This window comes from Canis aureus, chromosome 9, assembly GCF_053574225.1.
Source record: "Canis aureus isolate CA01 chromosome 9, VMU_Caureus_v.1.0, whole genome shotgun sequence".
In the NCBI taxonomy this organism is placed as follows: Eukaryota; Metazoa; Chordata; class Mammalia; order Carnivora; family Canidae; genus Canis; species Canis aureus.
In genome coordinates, this window is record NC_135619.1 from 46,493,854 (window position 1) to 46,516,358 (window position 22,505).

The following is a 22,505-nucleotide window of genomic DNA, read 5'->3' on the forward strand; positions in this document are numbered from 1 at the left end:
CTATAACAATTATTATAAATGGCTACTAAATATTCTTTTCAATTGATGGAACACAATTTACCTATTTTTCCCCCAATGTTGACATTTAGATTGTTTTCAAATTTTCATTCTTATAAATAAGACCATTGTGAACATCTTTGTGCCTAATATTTGTCTATGATTCATTGTGTGATTAAAACAGGTATCCAATAAATAAATAAATAAATAAATAAATAAATAAATAAATAAATAAATAAAAATAAAACAGGAATCCTAGGGGGTGCCTGGGGGGCTCAGTACATTAAGAATCTGCCTTTCGCTCAGGTCATGATCTCAGTCCTGTGATAGAGCCCTGACTTGGCTCCTTGCTCAGTGGGGAGCTTGCTTCTCCCTCTCCTTTGTCTCTCCCCCTGCTTATGCTTTCTCCTGCACACATGCTCTCTCTCTCTCTCTGTCAAATAAATAAAAGATCTTCAAAAAAACAAAACAAGAATCTTAGATGAGAGGGCACATTTACTTAAGTTACTCCCTCCTTCTGAAGGTTAAATTTAAATCTTCTGGATATATGGGAGATTTGGGGCCCAACTGGCATCCTGCCATGGCTGGGGAAGATAATGGATAGAATAAAATAGAAAAGGCCATGTGCCAAAGGATATAGCACTAGAAATGTACTGCCAGATTGTTTTCCAAAAGGGTACTAATTTAATAACCATTCTGGTGGCTTAAAAACAATTTAATGTAATATTCAAAGATATTACTCAAGGAAGAAAAGCACTACCCACCATTAACCCACAACAATGTCATTCCCCACAAAAGACTCTTCAACGGCAATGAAACACACATCTCTGTCCCTCCCAGACTCAAAGCTAGCATGTGCATCTGCCCAGCTCATGCACTTGGCAGGAGCCACTGGTGGGACTCCCAGGCTAACACACATCCTGCAGCTTTTTCACTCTAGAGATCCTATGTATTTGTACCTCTTGTCCAAAGCTTAAGGAGGAAGCAGGTACTCTTCTGGTGACACTTATTCAGAGCTGCTGACCACTCTTGCAGCTGCTATGGAGCTAGGATCTCTGGGGCACCATGTATATACTTTCTTGATGTGACAAACATCCCCTGAGCACACTGTGTGTCAAGAACAGCAATTGGTCATATACAGAGAAGCTCTTGGCTCTTCAGAGGGGTTCCAGAATCTGAAATAAATACTAATTAAAGAACGATGGGGTGAATGGGTGTTGTTACAGATCATTTAATGTTTAAGATGGAAGAGGCGTCAGAGAGCATCTTGCTCAAACCCCCTCCTTTTGTTTTTTAATTGTTGAATCTCTGTTTTTAAGTTTTTCTTTAAACTCCAGTTAGTTAACGTACAGGGTTATATTAGTTTCAGGTGTACAATATAGTGATCCAGTACTTCCATACGACACCAATGGTCATCACGACAAAAATGCCCTCTACTTCACCAATCCCCCCCACCCCCCTCCTCTCTGGTCACCATCCGTCTGTTCTCTATAGTTAAGAGTCTGTTTCATAGTTTGCCTCTCTCTCTTTTTTTTTCTCCTTTGCTCATCTGTTTCAAACCTCCTCCTTTTATGCAATCATCAAGAGAGGGCCTTCCTTGGATGTGGACCGGGTGCAATGATTTTATTTAATGTGCTCAAAACCCCTGGGCAGTAAGCATCATTACCTCCTTTCTGCAGCTGTGGAAATGCAGAGGGTACCTCAGGCCTGCAGAATGGCTTGTGGGCTAGCCTGAGGGACTTGACTGGCAGCCCTTTTCAGCTCTCCTTGGCCTGCCTGCCCCTTTCAACCAAGTTACTAAGCTAAGCACTCCATACAAGGCACTTTACAGAAGGTTTTTTGTTTTGGTTTTTGTTTTTTTAAAAAAGCTAAAAATAGACAAAAGATAAAGGAAATGCCTGAGTACCAACCCCTTCAGAGTGTTCCGTGGTCCGTGCCTAGATTATAGGTGAGGTTACTGGCCCATGACCAGGGCTTGCCTTCTTAGCCCTCCCCCCCATACCCCATTTTCAGTTGTTAGGCTTGTGCTTTGGGGAGAAATCAAGCTGGGCCTCCAGGCTTTACCTGAACAGTTGAATTCACCTGCTACAACACCCACTCACACACTCTAGGGCTCAACTACCAGATATTGCTCCCTCTCGCCTCCACTTTGAAGGGTAATAGAAAACACCCCCCAAAATATGTTACTCTGGTATATTGATTATTTTGAGCTGTAGGTATTTGAAAACAAGCAAATGCAGGGAGATGCTTTCTCTGAATTATCTAAACTATCTAAACACTTATCCTCCAAAAGGAACTCACTGGTTATAAATCCCCTTCCCATGAGTTTCAGCAACCAAGGAAGATTGACTCTTATCATTGGAGAGAAGACTAGAAGTCCACACCGCACATGGACAGACTGTCACAAATTATCATTCCTCTTACCTAGTCTTCGAAGGGCCCATTCATCTTCCTAAAAACTATCTCCTCTCCCCTAAGAGGTCTACATCCTCTGCCCCTTTCCCTGTTAAGATGACGTGTAATCCTGGGCAGCCCCGATTGCCCAGTGGTTTGGCGCCGCCTGCAGCCCACGGCCTGATCCTGGAGACGCGGGATCGAGTCCCACGTAGGGCTCCCTGCATGGAGCTTGCTTCTCCCTCTGCCTGTGTCTCTGCCTCTCTCTTTCTCTCTCTCTCTCTCTCTCTCTCTCTGTCATGAATAAATAAATAAAATCTGAAAAAAAAAAAGATGATATGTAATCCTGAATTCTGAGTGCCTCGGGGAGTTATTCATTTTTCTCTGGGTATCTCCCATGTATACATGTTAATGGACTTTTGTTTGTTTTTCTCTTGTTAATCTGTTGTAATTTGTAAGAAATGTATCTTTGGTCTTGGTCCATGGTGCCTGGCTCACAGCTCCCAAACCCTTGGAATTTCCTGAGAGATAAGAGCAATGGGAGCATGTTTTATTATAACGGGTCTCCTGTCCTCAGTCATGTTAATGAGGTGACTTTGGGATGGGGGCTGGTTGCCAGGGGAACAAATACCTTGAACTGTGACTAGAAGAGTGGACCCTTCAGCCCTACCCCTCATTTCTGGGGAGGGGTGAAGAGGCTGAAGGTTGAATCAATTGCCAATGGCCAATGATTTAATCAATCATACCTATGTAATCCGAGGCCTTCATAAAAACAAAAAAAGGAGGGGGTCTGGACAGCTGCCTGGCTGGGGAACCAGAACGCTTTCACCCAAGCTCCACCAGAACAGAAGCTCTTTTGTTTCAGATTTTGCCCTATGTATCTCTTCATCTGATTGATTCCTATCCTTCAGTAGGCTTTGTAATAAATTCATGATGTAGTAAGCTCTGAGTGGCTCTAGCAAAGTAATTGAACCCCAGGAGGGGGTGGTGGGTTTGCAGCCAGTTCATCTGAAGTACAAGTAACAACCTGGGCTTGTGACTGGCGTGTGAAGTGGTGGACCGTCCTGTGGGACAGAGCCCTCCACCTGTGGGATCTGAGGCCGTCTCTAGGTAGACAGGGTCAGAATTGGGTTGAACTGTAATGACAGCCAGGTTGGTGTCTGAGAATTGCTTGTTAATGGCATGGGGAAAACCCTGCCATTGGGTTGGTTGGAATTGGGTCCCAGAATTCTTTATCTGTCTTTTCTCACAGGAGTCTCAGCTAAGAACTCAGAAAGATAGAGGGAAAATTATTTTTCTTCCCCTGCAACTTCCTTTCCCCTCCTCTGCATCGGGAGTGACTGTACCTGGCTGATACTTCTGCCTCCAGGTGTTTCATATGAGGAAGGGCTTACTTTTCATCTACCCGTTTATATCTGAGATTCATTCTGAAGATGATGATGTTGATGATGACAATTTAGTACAATTCTTTTATCTTAGGTAGAGAAGAATTAAGGTTCGTGGTTTTTGTTTTGTTTTGTTTTGTTTTTTTTGAGATTTTTATTGTAGGGGCACCTGGGTGGCTCGTTCAGTTAAGCATCTGCCTTGGGCTCAAGTCATGATCCCATGGTCCTGGGATCTAGTGAGTCAGGCTCCATGCTTAGGACAGGGGAGGTCTGCTTCTCCCTCTCCATCTGCACCCCACCCCCACTGCTCGTGCTCTTTCTCTCCTCAAATAAAATTTTTAAAAAAGAATCTTATTATAAAAGAATACTTATGTATAATAAAACAGGCTTGTATAAAGGAAAAGGTAAAATTCTTCAGTCTCCCAGCCCACCCACTCCTGTGCCACCTTCTGGAGGTGACCACTATTTACCAGTTTGCCATGTATTTTTCCAGATACATTTATGCATTTACATATGCATGTATTTATGAACTATTTATACAAAATGAATCACAATGTATATACATAACTTATTCCTTCTTTTTTTTTTAAAGATTTATTTATTTATGATAGACATAGGGAGAGAGAGAGAGAGGCAGAGACACCGGAGGAGGGAGAAGCAGGCTCCATGCCGGGAGCCGAATGTGGGACTCGATCCCGGGACTCCAGGATCGCGCCCTGGGCCAAAGGCAGGCGCCAAACCGCTGAGCTACCCAGGGATCCCCATTATTCCTTCTTTTTTAAAAAAATTATTTATTTATTCATGAGAGACACAGAGAGAGAAGCAGAGACACAGGCAGAGGGAGAAGCAGGCTCCACGCAGGAAGCCCGATGTGAGGCTCAATCCCAGGACCCCAGGATCACTCCCTGAGCCAAAGATAGATGCTCAACCACTGAGCCACCCAGGTGTCCCAAGATTTTTATTTTTAAGTAATCTCTACACTCAACGTGGGACACACAACCCTGAGATCAAGAGTCACATGTTTCACCAACTGAGCCAGCCAGACACCCCTAGGTTCTTTTTTTTAATTTAAATTTTGAGCCACCTAGAATTTATTTTGATTTAAGAAATGAATTCAGCTTTATTTGTTTCCATATTGTCTGGTCACTTTCCCTAACATCATTCACTGAATAGCACGTCTCTTCCTTTCCCCTGCCATTTGAAATGCAACTATATCTTGTGCCAATCCTCCATATGTACTTGGTTCTATTTCTAACCCCTCTGTTTTCTTTTATTGATTTGTTTGGCTTTATACCAGTAGTATCTTGCTATATAAATCTGCAGTCTTTCATATGTCTTAATATCTGGTAGATATATTCCCTATCTTCAATTTTTTTTTCAGATTTTTCCTGATTATTCACTCATGTTTAAATTCTTCCGGCTAAATCCTCTTCTCTCCCCCTCACTCCCTTTCTCTGTGTCTCTCCTGAATAAGTAAATAAAATCTTTAAAAATATATATCTGATAGGTTCAAGTTCAGTAGACTGAATATGAAGCACTGGAAGTGCAATGATAACCTACGAACACTGACACATTACACCAGTGTGATCTGCACCGTGTGCTGGCTGGAAGGTGTTTGGGGGGTCTGGGGAGCCCTGAGGTGACCCCGTCTTGGGCAGTTCTTTCTGCTCCCTTCTTTTCTCTCGGCTGCAGGCTGCAGAACGTAGCAATGTTGGGGTGGGGTTGGAGGGGAGGTGGTACCATCCAGCGGATGAGAACCTGAACAGGAATTGGCCTTGTCCTCCTTTTCTGTGACTGCAGCTACAGATCATCAGGACTGGAACGCCTGGGTGGTTCAGCGGTTGAACGTCTGCCTTTGGCTCAGGGCGTGATCCTGGGGTTCTGGGATCGAGTCCCACATGGAGCCTGCTTCTCCCTCTGCCTGTGTCTCTGCGCCTCTCTCTGTGTCTCTCATGAATAAATAAATGAAATCTTAAAAAAAAAAAAGATCATCAGGACCCTGAGGAAGTGCCTGGCGGAGAAGACCCAGGAGGGCCGGGACTGACCCAAGGAAATTTTGTTATGTGCTGTTTTGGTCTGACTAATACAAATGCTTATACTTTTCATTTTTTCCATGTCCTTTCTAGCCAGAGCAGAGAAGTGTTTCCATGCCCATGTCAAGCCAAGAGATGACAGCACTGGGCAAGTCTGCATCTGAGCCATGAGCTGATGCTCTGCACCCTGAGCCCAGTGGGGAGGCAGCCTCCAGCCTGCACTTGTCAGGGCTTGCTTGTGTTCCGGGCACCAGAGGCCAGCTTGTTTTGGAGCTGAGGGACTCAGAATCAGAAGGGGGTGCCAAGCACATCTGTGCCTAGGAGTAGTCTGAAGACATACAGAGAAAGCTTTGTGCTGACGTCCTGCGGCCAGACAGCCTCAATTCCAGGCCTGGCCCAGCCATTCAACAGCTGTGTGACCTGGCATGTTATTTCATCTCCCTGTCCCTCAGTTTCCACTTCTGTAAAAGCAGAATCAGAGGAGCACCCATTTGCCAGGACTGCTTAAGCTGGAAATAGGCATCTAGCCTAGCACCCAGTTCATAGTAGGCCCTCAGGGAGCAGCGGGCATCAGCTCATTACTGCAGGAGAGGCCTCATTGCTCCTTATACTCGACAGCAGCGGTGACGGGGATGGGGTGTGGGGTACTGCAGGGTTCCAGTACCCTTCACAGACCCGGGAATGCTCTTCTCAAGCTGGATAAACTGAGCTATCCCACTGCCCGTCCCTAGCCTTGCCCACCTTCAAACTCGTTCCATCCCTAGATGAGCTCTGGGCCCAGCAGAGTGTGGAAAATGGGACGTGGAAAGCTTGATTGGACTTGGAATCTCCCTGAACCTGAACAGAGACCATCTGGGGAATGCACTTCCCCTCTTTCTTGATGAGACCACTGGTGTCATATAGCTGTGCGGTTATCAGCATCCCTGGAGAAATCAGGTGGTGGTGGCAAATCTAACTGGAAGCCCAAGGTGGGCTTTCCAGGCAGCCCTTACCCTGTGTTCCTTGGTATGTAAGCAAGCTAGAGCCTCTAGGGCCTGTGGGCCTGTGTTGCAAGGTTGTAGTTTCTATAGTAACAAGGAAGGCTCCAGCTGAGTTCCAGTTGGCTCTGCTATTGGTGAAGCAGTATAAACAAAGGCCAAAACCCAGAGTCAAGGTGAGGCTCCTTGGGAAGGGGGTCAGGGGAGATAGCCTCCAAGGTCCCTTCTAGTCCTTGGTCCTGTGATTTTACCAGCCCACAACTAGTGCTTGCTCACCATCCTGCATCTATATAAAGCAGCAGCTCAGCCTCTTAGTGCATTGGGACACCAGGAGGGCTTTAAGAGCTCCGGATACTAGCCTCCCAGCTCCAGAGATTCTGAGTTGGTCTTGGGTAGGGCTTGGACATCAGGATTTTTAAAATCTTCCGATTCTTTGGATTCTAACATGCCGCCAAGGCTGAAAACGAGTGGTCAAAAGGCAGGTGAGCTAATAATGATTAATAATTATAATTTATGTTGCAAAAAAATTATAATTATAATTTATGTGCCAGACACTGTGCTAAGTGCATTATCTACATCATCTCTTTTAATCCCCTCAATAAGCTCCATTTTCCAGATGAAGAAACATACTCAGAAAGGGTAAGTGACTTCCCAAGGCCAGAGAGCAGTAAACACCAGCGTTCTATCCCAGAGCCATCAAGCTGGTAACCCTTACGTAACTGCTTTGGAGGCCATGTGAAAGGGGAAATGGGGACATGTCTGGGTCAGGCCCCTGAGGGACCCTCAATACCCTAGGCGAGGTTTCCTGTACCCAAGCCAAGGTCCCCAGCCCTATGCCACCCCCAGCATCTTGTCTGGTTGGATAGGAGTGCTGGCAGGCCAGGCGGGGTTGGCTGCTTCCCCAGAACCCAGTGGCTTGTGGGGAGGCCCTATGGGACCCACCTTTTCATTTGGGAGAGGTGGAACCTGACACCTTGCGCTCAGAGCTGGTGAATCATGTGCTCTGTTTCCCAGCCCTCCTGATGAATGGCAGTCTTTCAACTTTGGACACAGCATCAGATGAGATTTTGTTCCCAGGGGAGTGAGGAGTGGTTGGGAATCACATTTTGTTCACCAGGTGTTTGGGGTTTAGAGCAGACTCAGGAAAAAAGTCAGGAGCCATCCATAAAATAGAACCAGGGCCTTTTTATTTGTAGTTTCATTGAACTTGAGTGAAAGGCCAGCCCAGCAGGTACCTGTTTTACTGGCAGTAAAAGGAAATTAGGCAGCAATTATTTAAAAGGAGTTTGAGTTGTTTAAATCTCCAGTTTAGATGTGCATGTATGTTTTAAAAGAAAGTTTACAGGGCTGAGGGATTTGGGTTGAACCCTTTTTGATAAAAATGATGTGGAAAATATTTTCCTTTCTCATTTGAAACCTTTCCCTTTGCTGTTTGTTTCCTAAATTTAGCAGTCAAGAAGAAGTAAGCAAATCTAGGTGGAAAAAAAACTGAAGCCAGCCAGGCAAGATTCAAAGTTTAATTGAAGTGACAGACTGAAAATAAAACTCTCCAAGATGAGAAATAATTCTCCCCATTTTATAGAGCAGAGTCATTATTTCAGCTTAAACGATTTCATGTGTGACTGACCTTGTTGGACGTGGAAGTACTGGGTCGGTCACTTCCCAAAAGGACAGATTAGGGGGTCTAAACATCAGCCAAGAGCTCTTGGAGGAGGATGGTGGGCTCTGGGAGGCCCAGCAGGCTGTCACTCACCATCTCCCAACCCTCCTTCCTTGCCAGGGCAACTCAAGGGACTAAGTTGTGATCCAGATGGAACCCCCCTACCCCAAAGCCTGACAACAGTCATGGCTGCCGGAGAAGGCTCAAGTCACTGGGCCAGAGGCCAGGGACCAGCCTGGTATCTTAGAATGGCTGCCACCAAACTGTGTCATTGTCATCAGCGGCTCATTTTTTGGTTTTTATTTCTTACTTTAGGAGAGTGGTTTTCTATTCATTGGAATGACTGAGGGACTGACATCTCTGAATTTTTTACTATTAGAGAGGATAGTCAACTCAAACTAGTTTAAACAAAAAAAGGGGGGTGGGTAGTCCTAGGTGACTCAGTGGTTGAGAATCTGCCTTCTGCTCAGGGCATGATCCTGGGTCTGGAGATGGAGTCCCGCATCGGGCTCCCTGCGGGGAGCCTGCTTCTCCCTCTACCTATGTCTCTGCCTCTCTGTGTCTCTCATAAAATCTCTTTTTAAAAAAGACAGAGAGGTAGTAGATAGGTAGGTAGGTAGGTAGGAAGGTAGATAGGCAGATAGGTATAGATGGATACCAAAAGACCCAAGATGAATTTGTGTCAGATATGACTAGCTCCAGGGGCCCCCAAATAATATCATTATAGCTCTTTCTTTCTGTCTCTCGGCTATGATTGTTTTTTCTTGGCTTCATTCTCCAGACAAAATTTCTCCATGTAATAAGCAAGAGGACTTGCCTCCCAGGCTTAGCAGTGATGACAAAAAGAGCTCATCTTCTAGAAAGGTCTCAGGGTGGACTCTGATTGGCCCAGATTGAGTCAAAAGATAATTGCTTCACCAATCTCTGTGTCTTGGAGTGTGGTGATAGATCAGCCTATCCCGGTGGCCCGCCCCCACGCCCCCATGGTGGTGATTGAGGTGTTGGTGGGACAGGAGGATAGTGATTAACAGTCCTGTCAGGAGATATGAGTGGGAAGGAGGTCCCCAAGGCAAGCAGAAACTACCCTGCCACCAAGTTGGTCCACCTCAGTTCCAAGTAATGTGTGTTTGCCAAGTGTGTGTGTGTGGGAGGGAAAGGGGACTAATGGGGTCATGACAGCTCATCGCTCATGTATTCATTAGCCACTGATTTTGAATCCTACCAACAGGCATGGTTCCGGGTTTTAGAATCCAGGATTAAACAAAACAGATGATCTCTGCCCTGGTGAATCCTATATTCTTGTGGGGAGAAGCCATCAGAAAGATAAAATAACTAAGCAAAATGCACATAGAACATCAGATGGCCCTAGGCGCTGTAAGGCTATTCAGAACAAGGCAAGAGGTTCGGGAATGTGGGGCTGGGATCATAGTGTTACAGGTAGGGGTTAGAGAAGGCTCACAGAAGTGAGGTTTGAGCAGAGCCTTGCAGAGAGGTGAAGGAGGCAGCTACCCAGACATCTGGAAGAGCCTTCTATTAAGGAGAAGGAACAGAAGGGTTGAGGGGAAGGATACCAGCCGGCTCAAGGAACATAAGGAGGCTAGTGTGGCCAGCACAGAGCAGAGATGAGCAACTACAGAACCTGAGCCCAGGAAGTAACTGGGCCCCCACTCATAGAGTGTCCTGGGCCCCTGTGAGCTCCGGGACCTGTGCCCCGAGGAAGAGCAGAAGCCATGGAAGGTCATGTGATGTGTCAGAGGATCCCTTTTGTTCGCTATCGTTTTCTCCCCTGTTGATTATAGGGAAACTGAGAGCTGTGACAATATTTAGGTATTCATTCATTTGTTCATTCACTCATTCATTCCTTTACTCAGCAAACATCCACTTAGTACCCACTATGTGCTGAGTGCTGGGAGCCCGAAGGTGGAGAGCTCGCAATCTAGTGGAAAAGAAAGAGAAGTAAAACACAGATGTCAGTGCCACGTGATACGTGAAATCCACAAGCAGCTCCAAGCACCCTCATCCCCTCCAGAAAGGGCAGCAGTACGAGTCCCATATAGTGGCTCCAACTGGCTCCAAGCCCAGGATCTCAGGTCTCTCAGGCTGAACCAGATATAGCTTCTCATGGTCCTGCAGCCTAGAGCCAAAGGATGCATTTACCCGTCGCCAACGTGCTTAGTAAGCAGTGTGGGTGGGAAAACAGGAGAATAGCTACTCACTTCCCCTTTAGAAGAGGGGAGAAGGGGAATAGCATTCACTGGCCACCAGTCTATGGTGCACACACCATCTCTGGACTCCTGTTCCAGCTAGGGTTGGGGTGGAATGGGCTTCCATGGCCAGTTCTCCAGCTACCCATGATCGGAGGTTGAGAGTGAGGACTTCTTCATGATTTTCCATGGCCATGGGATGGCGGAGCAGAGGGGTGATCTAGGTTCCTAGATTTCTCTTCTGGGTCCATACTGCTTTAGGTTATTTCCATCTTCCCAGCCTCTTACATAGTGTCTGCACATACTAGACTTGCAGGAAATATTTATTGATTTAGCATTAGTGGGGAGCCCATAGGACACCGCTGTGGATGCTCAGGGCAGTGGTCTTGGTCAGGCTGTGGCACATTGAGGAGGACATCATGGATGACCCCTGCATGTGTTACTTGGAGGACCAGGAGGTCAAGACTGCACACCTCTGCAATAGGCAATGCGGGAGAAGAGCAACTTTGGTCTTCAGTGACGAATTCTTTTTGAGGTGTTAAGTTCAAAGGCCTGAAAGTCTCAAGAGCAAAGAACCAGGCCAAAGGAGAAGGAGAGTTTCAAGAGCTGGGAGGAAACCGGCTGCAGTGTGAGCTTCGTATGAGCTGTGATGTGGGTGTGTGAACTGGTTAGATACCAGGTAGAAGAGCTCTGGGTTGGGATGGGGTGAGGCCGGGGAGGCGCTGGATAGAGAGGAAATTAAAGCCCTGCAGAAGTCACATCCTAACCTCCCTCAGTGTCCCCTCCACTTGGCTGACTTGGAGCCAACAGATGTTTCAACTCAGGCCCCACAGATGCTGGGTCAACACAGAAGCAGAGCTAAGCCCTCTGGGAGGGAACAGGACACCCTTCCTCACAAGGTGGCTCACAGGTGAAGGCTTTAACCTTGGAGGACACTTGGAGTGTCACAGGCTGTGGGTCTGCAGGAGGGAGCAGCAGACACTTCTGAACAGCATCTTTGAGGATGTCTAGCTCAGTTCTGAAGCCCTGAAAGGAACTCTAATAAACCTTGGCCTGAGCCCTGCTCTTCCACGGTATTCTCTACAGCCCTGAGGAAGTTTCACTTGAGGGAAAGGCAGCAGGCTGGGGATGGGGGAAGAGTCTAGAAGCCTTCTTGCCCTTGGCACAAGGGAGTGCTCAGCAGAGCTCTGCTGAATGAATGGGTGGCTGAATGAAGGATGAATGAATTCAGACATTCTTAAACGAATGAATGAATGATCAGATAGGCCTTAGAACTTGTGGAGGAGAGCCCCAACGTCTGGTAGATGGGCCACTCTCAATCAATGTTTATTGTGTGATGGGGTGAGTGTGGGATGAGGACTCAGAGGTTTCTTCAGCCCACAGAGTGGCCAGAAGTCCTAAATAAATAAACACGGTTATTTCCCACAGTTGACTTGCAGGATAATTAAGTGGCATACTCTCCCTTTGGGAGCTTCTGCAGTTTTTCTTTATTTTACCTCAGACATCAACTGAAGACTGCTTTCCATTTCTCCGATCTGGTCTGGGAAGAATTGTGGGGACGGCGGGGCGGGGGAGTAGAGTTAGCTCCATCCTTCTCCCAGGTGGGAAGGACACAAAGGTCCTCTCATGCTCACTCTCAGAGTTGGACAGCTTGGGTCCTTCTAGCAATCCAGGGTTCGAGTCAAAACATTCTCCCTCTACCTCTCTCCTTCCTTCCTTCCTTCTGTGTTTCCTGAAATGGATTTCCAGCCCACATCTGTCCAATCTCTGGCATGGCACCAACTCTGAATACCAATCACAATGTAGCAGTCGAAGCCATGGTCACCATCCTGAGCATCTGTGTGTTTCATGGGGTTGGGTCCGGTGAACACGAGGAAACTTCCCTCACTGGCTCTGGTGTCAGGGTGCTCAGGGGCTGGCTCCCAGGATGGGGTGCACCTAGAGGCTGGAACAGAACTGAGTGGCAGCCCTGAAGGAGATACTTGATCCCTGGAGCCTTCTGCCTTCCTGTATGGTGAGGCCCGGGGCCAGGCTTTCAGGGGAACACGGACACCCTGGGCCACTGTGGCTGTTGCCCAACATTACCGAACACCTCAGTCTCCTCTCCCCCAGATCCAGCTGCCTTGCAGGGACCATCCCTCTAGGGCTAGGCCTGTGGTGGAGTCCTCACGCGGAGGTTCTGTGTATGGACCATCCTCGCCCACCCTGCCTCTGGAGGCCTGCAGCTCCAGCACAGGCTGCTGGGCAGGTGGAAGGGTTGCAGTCAGGATATGCTCAGTGTTGATGATGTTTCAAGGCACTCTGGGGAACATCCGGCCAGCAGTTTGGTTCAAATAATGAGATGTCAGGATCCATCCATCTATCCATTCATCTCAAATGTGTCCCTTCCCAGGGGCTTCCGTGAGGGGATTTTGGGAGCACCGAGTGGGGTGTGTCATCCATCACTCCCCAGCACTTAGCACCGGGGAGCCAGCGGCTCTGACATGAGGCTATTTCAGCAGCAAGCACCTGTCCCTGAGAAGATGCATCATTGTCTGCATTTGCGGTCTGGCAACTCTGGCACAAGCCGGGAAGGGCCTCCTTGTCCTCCCAGGTAGCTCTCTGTGCCGCTTGTCCAAGCTCTGGGTCACCTCCTGCAGGCCTAGGCCATGGTCAGGCCCAAATTCATCCCTAGGAGACTCTAGGTTGCTTGGCTACCTCCAGCTTGGTTGGTGGTTCCCCTCAGGACACCTCGTCTCGGGGGTCACCTTCTCCAAATCCAGCAAAGAGCACTGGTAAAGAGAATGACCTTCAGAGTCAGAACAACCAGTTTGAATCCAGAACCTGTGACTTATTATCTCTGACTTTGGGCTTTTTTTTTTAAAAAAAAGATTTTATTTATTTATTTGACACACAGAGAGAGCATGTACAAGCAGGGGGAGCAGCAGAGGGAGGAGAAGCAGAGTCCCCACTGAGCAGGGAGCCTGATGTGGAGCTCCCAGGACCCTGGGATCATGACCTGAGCCGAAGGCAAATGCTTAACCAATTGAGCCACCCAGGTGCCCCTCACCTTGGACTTTAAAAAAAATAAATAGGGGGTGCCTGGGGGGCTCAATTGGTTAAGCATTTGCCTTCGGCTCAGGTCATGATCCCAGGGTCCTGGGAGCCCCACATCAGGTTCCTGCTCAGTGAGGAGCCTGCTTTTCCCTCTCCCTTTGCTACTCCACCTGCTTGTGTGCTATCTCACTCTCTGTCAGATAAATAAGTAAAATCTTAAAAAAAAAATAGACTTCGGATCCTGGGTGGCTCAGTGGTTTGGCGCCTGCCTTTGGCCCAGGGTGCGATCCTGGAGACCTGGGATCGAGTCCCACATCAGGCTCCTGGCATGGAGCCTGCTTCTCCCTCCTCCTGTGTCTCTGCCTCTCTCTCTCTCTCTCTATGTCTATCATGAATAAATAAATAAATAAATCTTTAAAAAAATAGACTTCATGTTTTTAGAGTAGTTTTAGGTACATAAGTTGAGCAGAAAGTACAGAGGGTTCCTATATGCTCCCTGTATACATGGGGTTACTGTTTTTAACCTTCTTGAGCCTCGGTTTCCCTATCTGTACAATGAAGGAAATAATGATCTCTTGCTCACAGAGTTGGGATAAGGTACAAGCGAGGTGACAGCAGCTGGCTCCTGCCTGTGTGGTAAGACCTGAACACACAGTGGCTACTTTATCCTCCTGCCTGTGACCCCTCTGATGCTGACCTTTGTCTCAGGTGACAGGAACACCCTCCAGAGGCTTCGATGAGAAGGCGTACCTGGCAGCCAAGCAGCTGAAGGCCGGAGAGGACCCTTACAGGCAGCATGCCTTCAACCAGCTGGAGAGTGACAAGCTGAGCCCGGACCGAGCCATCCGGGACACCCGCCATTACAGGTACAGCCTCCATGGAGCTGCAGAGGAAGCAAAGTGGAGGGAAGGGCCGACCCCCGTTGGCTTACTTCCTTGCAGTCAACGTGGGCCTAAGAAATGAGAAAGATTTCCTCAGACTCAGTCTGGTTACTGAGATAATCAAACCCTCAGCTTCAGTTGTTCTCCTGACTCCACTGTTTCTCGGAATTCCTGGGGACCGGAGGGGGCCAAGGAGGCTCAGCGGGCGCCACAGGCCCCTCAGCACCTCAGTCTGGAGCCCCACTGAGAGCAGGCTGCCAGGGGGCCGCAGGGAGGTCGGAGGGGGCGGGTGAGCCTGCTGGTGCTGCCTGAGGTGAAGGGGGCCACCAGCCCTGCCCGCTGTGCACTGCCCCATCAGAAGCCCTTCTCTTTTCTCCTTCCGGCCCCCCTGCCCCACTTCCTCAGCAGTTCCCAGAAATGCTTCCCAGCCTCCCTCTTGGGCCTCTCAGTGTGGGAGGTGGGAGAGGCCCCAGACCAGGACCAAGGAAACCTTCCATGATGATCCCTGCTCTGACTCTCCTCCATGTGAGTGACCAACCTTGGGCAAGCCATCAATGCCCCATCCTTGGTTCAGGCCCTCGATGTGTCACGTCTAGGTTATAGTCGCCATTTCCAGTCCCCTCTTCTGGCCCTCACCTATGGGAACAATCTGAGGTCTTTACCTTGAAGTGCAAGCCACCCCTCCTGGCCCTGAGCCTCTGCTCCTTTTCAGCCAGCACTCAATGCTCCCTTAGTCCTATACCCCACTGTCTTCTCATGTCTATGCACACATGTTTCCTCTGCCTACACCCCGCCCCCTCACTTGCACCTGCATGACTCCCCTCAGTGTCCTGTCCTCCAGAGAAAGCTCCTTGCCAGCCCAGGCTGGTTTGGGGGCTTCCTTTGTGCTCTGTGCAGATGGGGCAGTGAGGGCCTATTGGAGCAGACTCACCCATATGTCTGCAGTTTTGAGTGACCAACATGGGCTCTTGGACCCGCTTATGTACCTATCACCTGCCTGGTCCTGGTCTAAGTGTAGGTGGGGATGATGCAGGTCAAGATTGCTTTTCCTTCTGAAGCAGCTACTCCACAGCACAGAAGGTATATGTGAGATAAGGGTGCAGGAGGGGACATGCTTCTAGCACCTTTCATGTTGCTCATGGAGGTGTGCCTGAAATCCAGTGGGCTTGGCAGCCTGTCAAGGTGAGATGAACATGGAGTTGGGGGTGCCCCAGACTGTCCCCACTGTATCGGAACCTCAGCACTGCCAGCCTCCAGAAACTCATGCTACCAAATAGGACAATAATCCTGCTACTTGGAAAGGCCTCCACCTGGGTCCAATGGCCAGCTCAGATCTCAGTTCTTTCTCAGTCAGTCCTGGTGCAGAGTTCACCTGTGCTCTGGGGCCTACAAGGCTATGTCCACACAGCTCTACTTGGAGACCTTTCCTGGCAACCCTGACCGTGGCCAGCCTAGACCCCAAGGCCTGCTTCTATGGACCCACATCTCTGAACTGATCCAGGGTTAGCCTGAATCACCTTTGCCCTCCCTCCCACTGAGTTCCCCTCATACCTTCTCAGGTGTTCACTGAAGAAATTAAAGGAGGAGTTCCTCTTGGGGCAACGCATGTTTTAAAATGTGTTCAATCCAATTCAAATCCAGGGCAAGGGTGGTGAGGCTGGCCTCCCTTTCTGCCCCAGTATTGCCGTCAGCCCTTCTGGAAGCCCGAGGTGGATCCGGATGTGTGTGCATGCCAGCGCATGTGTGTGGAGGTGGAGCAACCAAGGTGCTGGCTTTCACGTGGTGGGGTGAGCCATGCTCTTCCCCTTGGCCCTCCAGACTGCAGCTTCTGCTGGACTCCAAACTGTCAGGCCAGTTCCTAGTCCAGCTCTCAATCTCAATCTGTTCCCTCAAGAGGAACTGAGAGACCAGGCAAGACAGACCTACCAGCATCACAAATAAAACCCCACTAGCCCCAGACTTGAAACACAAACATAGGATAGACCTCTTCAGAGGCTCTTGACTCCTGGAATAAATCCCCATCATCATAGTTGTAAATCCCAGAGAAATGCAGAGTGGAGAGCGTTGGAGGGGGGCGGACTGGAAGGAGGTCAGGTCCACCCTCCAGATGGGGTATAGGTAGGTTGGCCACTTTCGGGTGGAAGATGGACATCACTATCCAGATTCTCTCCTATCCGGGCACCAGATGGTTGGGGTTCACAGTCAGGACCTGGTCCCTAGAGATCAATGCTGGGAGCTGGGAACCCAGGAAGTGGCTGTTTCTCCCAGCACTCCCCATCTCAGTAGGCCAAGCCCACTCCCACCCCCCAAAACTACATGCCTCTGGGAGGATGCATTCAGGAAGCCTGGCTTCTCAGGGGGCAGAGGTGCATTTCCCTATACATGGAGAATTATTTTAAAGCCTCCCAGGATTCCTCCCATGGGGGTCCCAGGCTGGTGCAACTCCTGCCTTTCTGACCCAGTCTGCTCTGCGGGGCAGGAAATGGGCCTGGGAATTCAGCTGTAAGCTGCTGTCAGTGGAGTGAATGCTGGAATGAAAAAACCATTACTGCTGGAATAGTCAGAGAGCAATTGTAATAAAGAAGATTGCCGTGAAAACCAGCTGCCTTCCCGCCGGCCCCAGGAGCATGAAGAGACAGGGCTGAAGGCTGGCAGGAATGGATTGTTTTAATTCCTTTTCCTGAGGAGGGGGAAGCCAATGGCTTAAAATGTGGTGTGAGATGAAGAGGAGCTCAGAGCTGCTGCGGGAGGGAGCAGGGTGGCAGGAACTACTCTGCGGACTTCTCGGGCTTCTGGGGGGCTGGGGGCTTCTCGGGGCTTCTGTGTGCTCCAGGAGTGAGGCTGCTCCCCTGCCTGGGTCACCAGCCTACTGTTGACGCTGGGCAGTGAGAGGGAGGGAGTCACAGCAGGATAAGAGAGGGATGATTCCTCGCCAGATCCTACAAGTGCGGTGAGCCAGGAGAAGAGAAAGAAGCTACAGGCTGCCAGACATGGAACAGGGGCTGTTCCCCCCGTCCCCCATTTTGTCTCTCTCCAGCAGGCCCGGAGTTCTGTCTTCTGGCCCAAGGCTGGGTTCCCCAGCCTGGAGGGATGCCTGCCCCCACATGGTGGTCAGAGCCCCCCTAAACACTTCAGTGATGGGGGCTCCGAGGCCTCTAGGTCTTTGGTAAAGATGACCGAGCCTGGGAAGGTGCCCCAACCTGTGGCTTCTCTCCAAGGACTCGAGGCCGGGTGGGCTGAGTGAGGTGGGCGGAGAGGGGCAGGGCGCACCCCTGGCTGCAGGCTTGCCTTCCCTGTCCTACCTGGGGCAGCAAGCTGGACAGAGAAAGGCCTCGAGCCTGCTCTGTGGATACTCTCACCGTGCCCTCTGACCTCTGTGCTCCATTCTCAGTTGCCCATCTGTGTCCTACTCTGCTGACCTGCCAGCCACCAGCGTCATCATCACCTTCCACAACGAGGCCCGCTCAACCCTCCTGCGCACGGTGAAGAGGTAAGTCCCATCTCACCAGTGCTGCTCCCCGAGGAGTTCTCGGGAAGATCTGCCTGGCTGGGGGGGGCCCATTGAGACAGGGTGCTGGGCCAGACAGCATGAAGATCTCACCCAGTGGGAGGGGAGTCCTTGTCCTTCCGAGAAGCTGGAGCTGATCAATCAGCAGGAAATCCAGTTGTCATTGGGACACACAAACACAAGGTCAGGTCCCCCAGGGACAAGGGCAGATATTCAAGGGTCGGGAGCCATGAAGCCATGAGAGAGGGACATGAAGCCTCAGGTTGATGGGATGTCCACCAGTAGGTGCCGGTCAGCGATTCAGAGGGAGGTGTCCCTCTGTCCTCCTCAACTTGGCCCTGTGGTCAAGTTTAACTCCTACTCACACCATTTCTTTTTTCTTTCTTTTTTGTTTTTTAAGATTTTATTTACTTATTCATGAGAGACACACAGAGAGAGGCAGAGACATAGGCAGAGGGAGAAGCAGGCTCCTTGTAGGGAGCCCGATGCAGGACTTGATTCCAGGATCCTGGGATCATGATCTGAACCAAAGGCAGATGCTCAACCACTGAGCCACCCGGGCACCCCTCACCCCATTTCGTTAATGAGAATAGGATTTGGAGTATTCCAGGGATTAAAGAGGCTTGGATCTCCTTTCTTCCCAAGGAGTAGAGGAAGAGGAAGGATGGTGGGAAGGAAAGTTAAGGAGATTCCTTTTCTGGCAGGCAGTTCCAGGGCCAGCTGGGTGCTGCCCTCCCCACCCCTATGCCAGGGCGGGGTTTGTTAAGCCTAAGCCATAGGAGCAGCTACAAGTCGTCCTGTCTTGACCTCTAAACTGAGGCAGTTCCCACAACCAAACTGAGGCAATCCCACAATCTGGCACGGGTCCCTGCAGGTGCCTGCAAGTCCAGACAGTGGGGTCAGCCAGGTCCTCGGAAGAGCCTGAGGACCACACCGCTCCTCAGCCATTGATCAGGGCCGGGGAGTTTTTCGAGAAGCTGCTCTTGGAGAGTTGCTGGCCCCTGAGCTGGGCGCGGGGGATCCCTGTGGCAGGGAGAGGTAAATGGAAGGTGACCCCTAAATCCAGGCTCCTCTGTCCCCATCACTCCAGTGTCCTGAACCGAACTCCAGCCAGCCTGATCCAGGAGATCATTTTAGTGGATGACTTCAGTTCAGACCGTAAGTTTCCACCTCCTATTATTTGCACCCTTCCGAACCCTCATTTTCCCAGAATGTGGAGGCCGCCCTGGATATCATGGGCAACCTCTGCCCCTCCCCCTTCCACCCCCACTGGGATCTTTATTCCTTTGTAGGTGCCCTCCCTGACTGTGCTCTCAGGTGCCAAGAAAGGGGAAAGAGAGCTGTTGTTTTCATGGGACACCAGTGAGATGACCTTTTTTTAAAATAAATATTTTATTTATTTAAGTCATGAGATACATAGAGAGAGAGAGACAGAGACAGAGGCAGAGGGAGAAGCAGGCTCCATGCAGGAAGCCCGATGTGGGACTCAGTCCCAGGACTCGAGGATCACGCCCTGAGCCAAAGGGCAAAAGCCAAAGCTCAATTGCTAAGCCACTCAGGCGTCCCGAGTGAGATGACATTTTTTTAAAAAGGCCGTATACTGAGGCTTGTCCCTTAAGTGTGGCTGCGCTGGTGTTGACCTGGCTCTGTGCGGACCTGCTGGTGCTCTCTGGCGCCCCCTGGGGGGCAATGCCCTAAGTACAGGCGGTCCCCAGTCGCCTGGGAGTGGCGCACAGGGCAATCCTTTGGCCATTGAGATGACCATGCCCCTGTGCACCTCCCCAGCCCCAGCTCTTTCCCTGGACCTACTATGAGACACCTTCTGGGCAGTTCCAAGGGTGACCAAACCCCTTTTGGTCTGATGCCCATATCTGAATGAGCTTGCTTCCTTCTCTTCATCTTCAGCTGAAGACTGTCTGCTTTTGACCAGGATCCCCAAGGTCAAGTGCCTGCGCAATGATCGGCGGGAAGGTATGTTCTTAGACCCTGGGTGCCACCACAGACCCATTTTGGTCTAGACCACTGCACCTCCTTTCTCCCTTTTGACACCGTGTCACACGAAGCCAGCATGCTCCTGCTGCGTTCCTGGGGGCCAGGACCAAGGTCTGTGGAAAGACCCTTCTGCTATCCCAGGTCAGCCCCTGTCATGGCATGATGGTAGGCAAGTTGCTCTACATCTGGCTGCCTGGGTTGTCTCTTGAGTTAATAATAGTACCCTTTCTGCCTTGCATGGCTGTTGTAAGGGTTAAATGAGATAAGCTCTGTGGAAATGCTTTGAGAAAACCAGAGGGCATTATCAAGCAGATGCAACCTCAATTCCAATTGAGAGGTGTTTTGGAGCATCAGCCATGGCATAGGATTGTACATGGCACTCTAGGAGGCACAAAAGAAGTATAAAACATGGTCCCTGCCCTCGGAGAGCTAAGGAGTCAGGATCCACCACAGGGACATGCTGGTCGTGATGATATGGGGGTCGAATGGAGACCCCAGAAGGGGGCATGATGGGGCACTGTGAAACAGGTGAAAGAAATAAGGCAGGGCAGTCCAGGTTTTAGGACTCTGCAGCCACAAGCACTGTTCAGGCCTGGGTACACCTGTAATACTAACAAGCCCTCTTCCTGAGTGCTAACCCACAGGAGCCATTCCCTTTGCCTGTGTCCTCACATTCATTCCTCATAACAGCTCATTGTCCCTGTTTTGAACATAAGGAAAGTGGGGCTTAAGGAGGCTCAATAATTTGCCCAGGGTGGTGAATAGAGGAGCCAGAATTCCAACATGGAGGAGGGAGGCCACCCTTAACCTCCCTCTCCTCCTCCCTGCCTGGGAAAATCTGGATCTGGTCAGCAGGGGAAATGGCACAGTGAGGGCAGAGAGCGGAGCACCTTGGAAGCCAGAGAAAGGCAATTTAGACCTGATAAGGCAACTAGTAGGGAGCCACTGAAGGTTTGAGAGAAAGAGAGAGAGAGAGAGAGAGAGAGAGATGTGAGAGGCATAATTAAGAAAGACCAGTCAGGCCAAGGAGACCTTCTAACTGGCATGGAAGAGGCCAGAGAGAAATTTCTCCTAGGCACTGGGTTGTAATTGCCTTTAGGCCTAGGAATATAGTGTTTCCTGGGGCTTGCCCAACACAGGTATAAACTTTTATTAAGTGCTTTCTAGCCACCAGTGGAGTGCAAGGATGGGACAGATGGATGGATGGATACTCCGATGGATAGAGGCAGAGTACAGGGCAGAGGTATGGCCAGGAAAATCTCTCCAAGAAGCAACTGTATTCTGAGCTCTTAGGGCACCAGTGACTGCTCTGTTAGCAGCACCAGATGGGCCTCCTCTCTCCTCACCAGGCAAGTGCCTAGCCCTGACTGGGGAGATGCCAAAAGTGAGGCCGTTCTTTGACTGGCTGCCAAAAGTGAGCCATCAGCAAGACTGTTTGGGATGAGGGTGGAAGCAGACCAGAATCTAGCATGTGTAGGGCTCCTAGACACAGGCACTCTCCCGCACAGGTGGGGATTATTTTCTCTTGGAGTTGTTTAGATAAGAAAATCCAGGCTCAGAGAGGTTAAATAACATGCTTAAGGTAAGTGAAGGTGCTGGCATACTAACTCCAGCCTGACTTAGTCTAGAAGATTCTCACCAGGTCGCACATGATGATGTAGCTGAAGGGGATGGCCTGGAAGTCCCTGCGGTGGGCAGGGGGATGGGGGTAGAAGGGTAAGAGTTGTGGTTTCTGGTTTTCTTTTGGTAGCAAAGCACACTTTATTGCACTGTCCACTCAACCCTGACTGTTCATCAGTGTGTTCCCAGAGCCCAGAACAGTAACCGGCATGCAGAGGGCATTCAGAGAATGACCTTGGAGCAGTGATAGTTGATGAGTGGATGAGACAAAAGAGAGGGAGGGAGAAAATAATCAAATACAAAGTAAAGCTCAATCATGGTAACTCAGAGAAAGCCTTGGCCCCTGACGGGTGCAGAGTCCTGAGACTTTGAGGGATGAGGGGGAGGCAAATTGACCCCATCTCAGCACCAACCCCTGTCCACTCCCATGGCAGGGCTGATCCGGTCCCGAGTTCGTGGGGCAGATGTGGCCACAGCTGCCGTCCTCACCTTTCTGGACAGCCACTGCGAAGTGAACACTGAGTGGCTGCAGCCCATGCTGCAGCGGGTGAAGGAGGTGAGTCCCTGTGTCCCTGGGGGAGCTCTGTCCCTTGGGACGGGCCCACCATGTACTTGCCGTAAGGGTGTGTGAATGGTCTTTGAAGTTGGATAGGCAGAGTAGGGGGCTAAGTGGTCTGCTTCCCCCAGAGTGACTTCACGTTCGTGAGCTTTCTCCTCTGAAAATGGGGGCAATTGTAATATTTGTCTCTTGGGGTTACTATGAGAATTCATGTGGATGAGAGCTTGGGTGAGCTAAAAGCTCCTCCCATGAAGAGTGG

At 49.9% G+C, this 22,505-nt stretch overlaps 1 protein-coding gene across 2 annotated transcripts in view; it reads left to right on the forward strand.

The window, feature by feature from the left end:
- Window positions 1-22,505, forward strand: part of GALNT16 (polypeptide N-acetylgalactosaminyltransferase 16) — a 93,904-nt gene that overhangs the window by 47,452 nt on the left and 23,947 nt on the right. For both annotated transcript variants that reach the window (XM_077909767.1, XM_077909766.1), the window contains 5 exons: window positions 14,395-14,552; window positions 17,959-18,057; window positions 19,166-19,233; window positions 19,981-20,046; window positions 22,122-22,243. In XM_077909767.1, coding sequence (XP_077765893.1) covers window positions 14,395-14,552; window positions 17,959-18,057; window positions 19,166-19,233; window positions 19,981-20,046; window positions 22,122-22,243 — 513 coding nt within the window. The remainder of the gene's footprint in view (window positions 1-14,394; window positions 14,553-17,958; window positions 18,058-19,165; window positions 19,234-19,980; window positions 20,047-22,121; window positions 22,244-22,505) is intronic.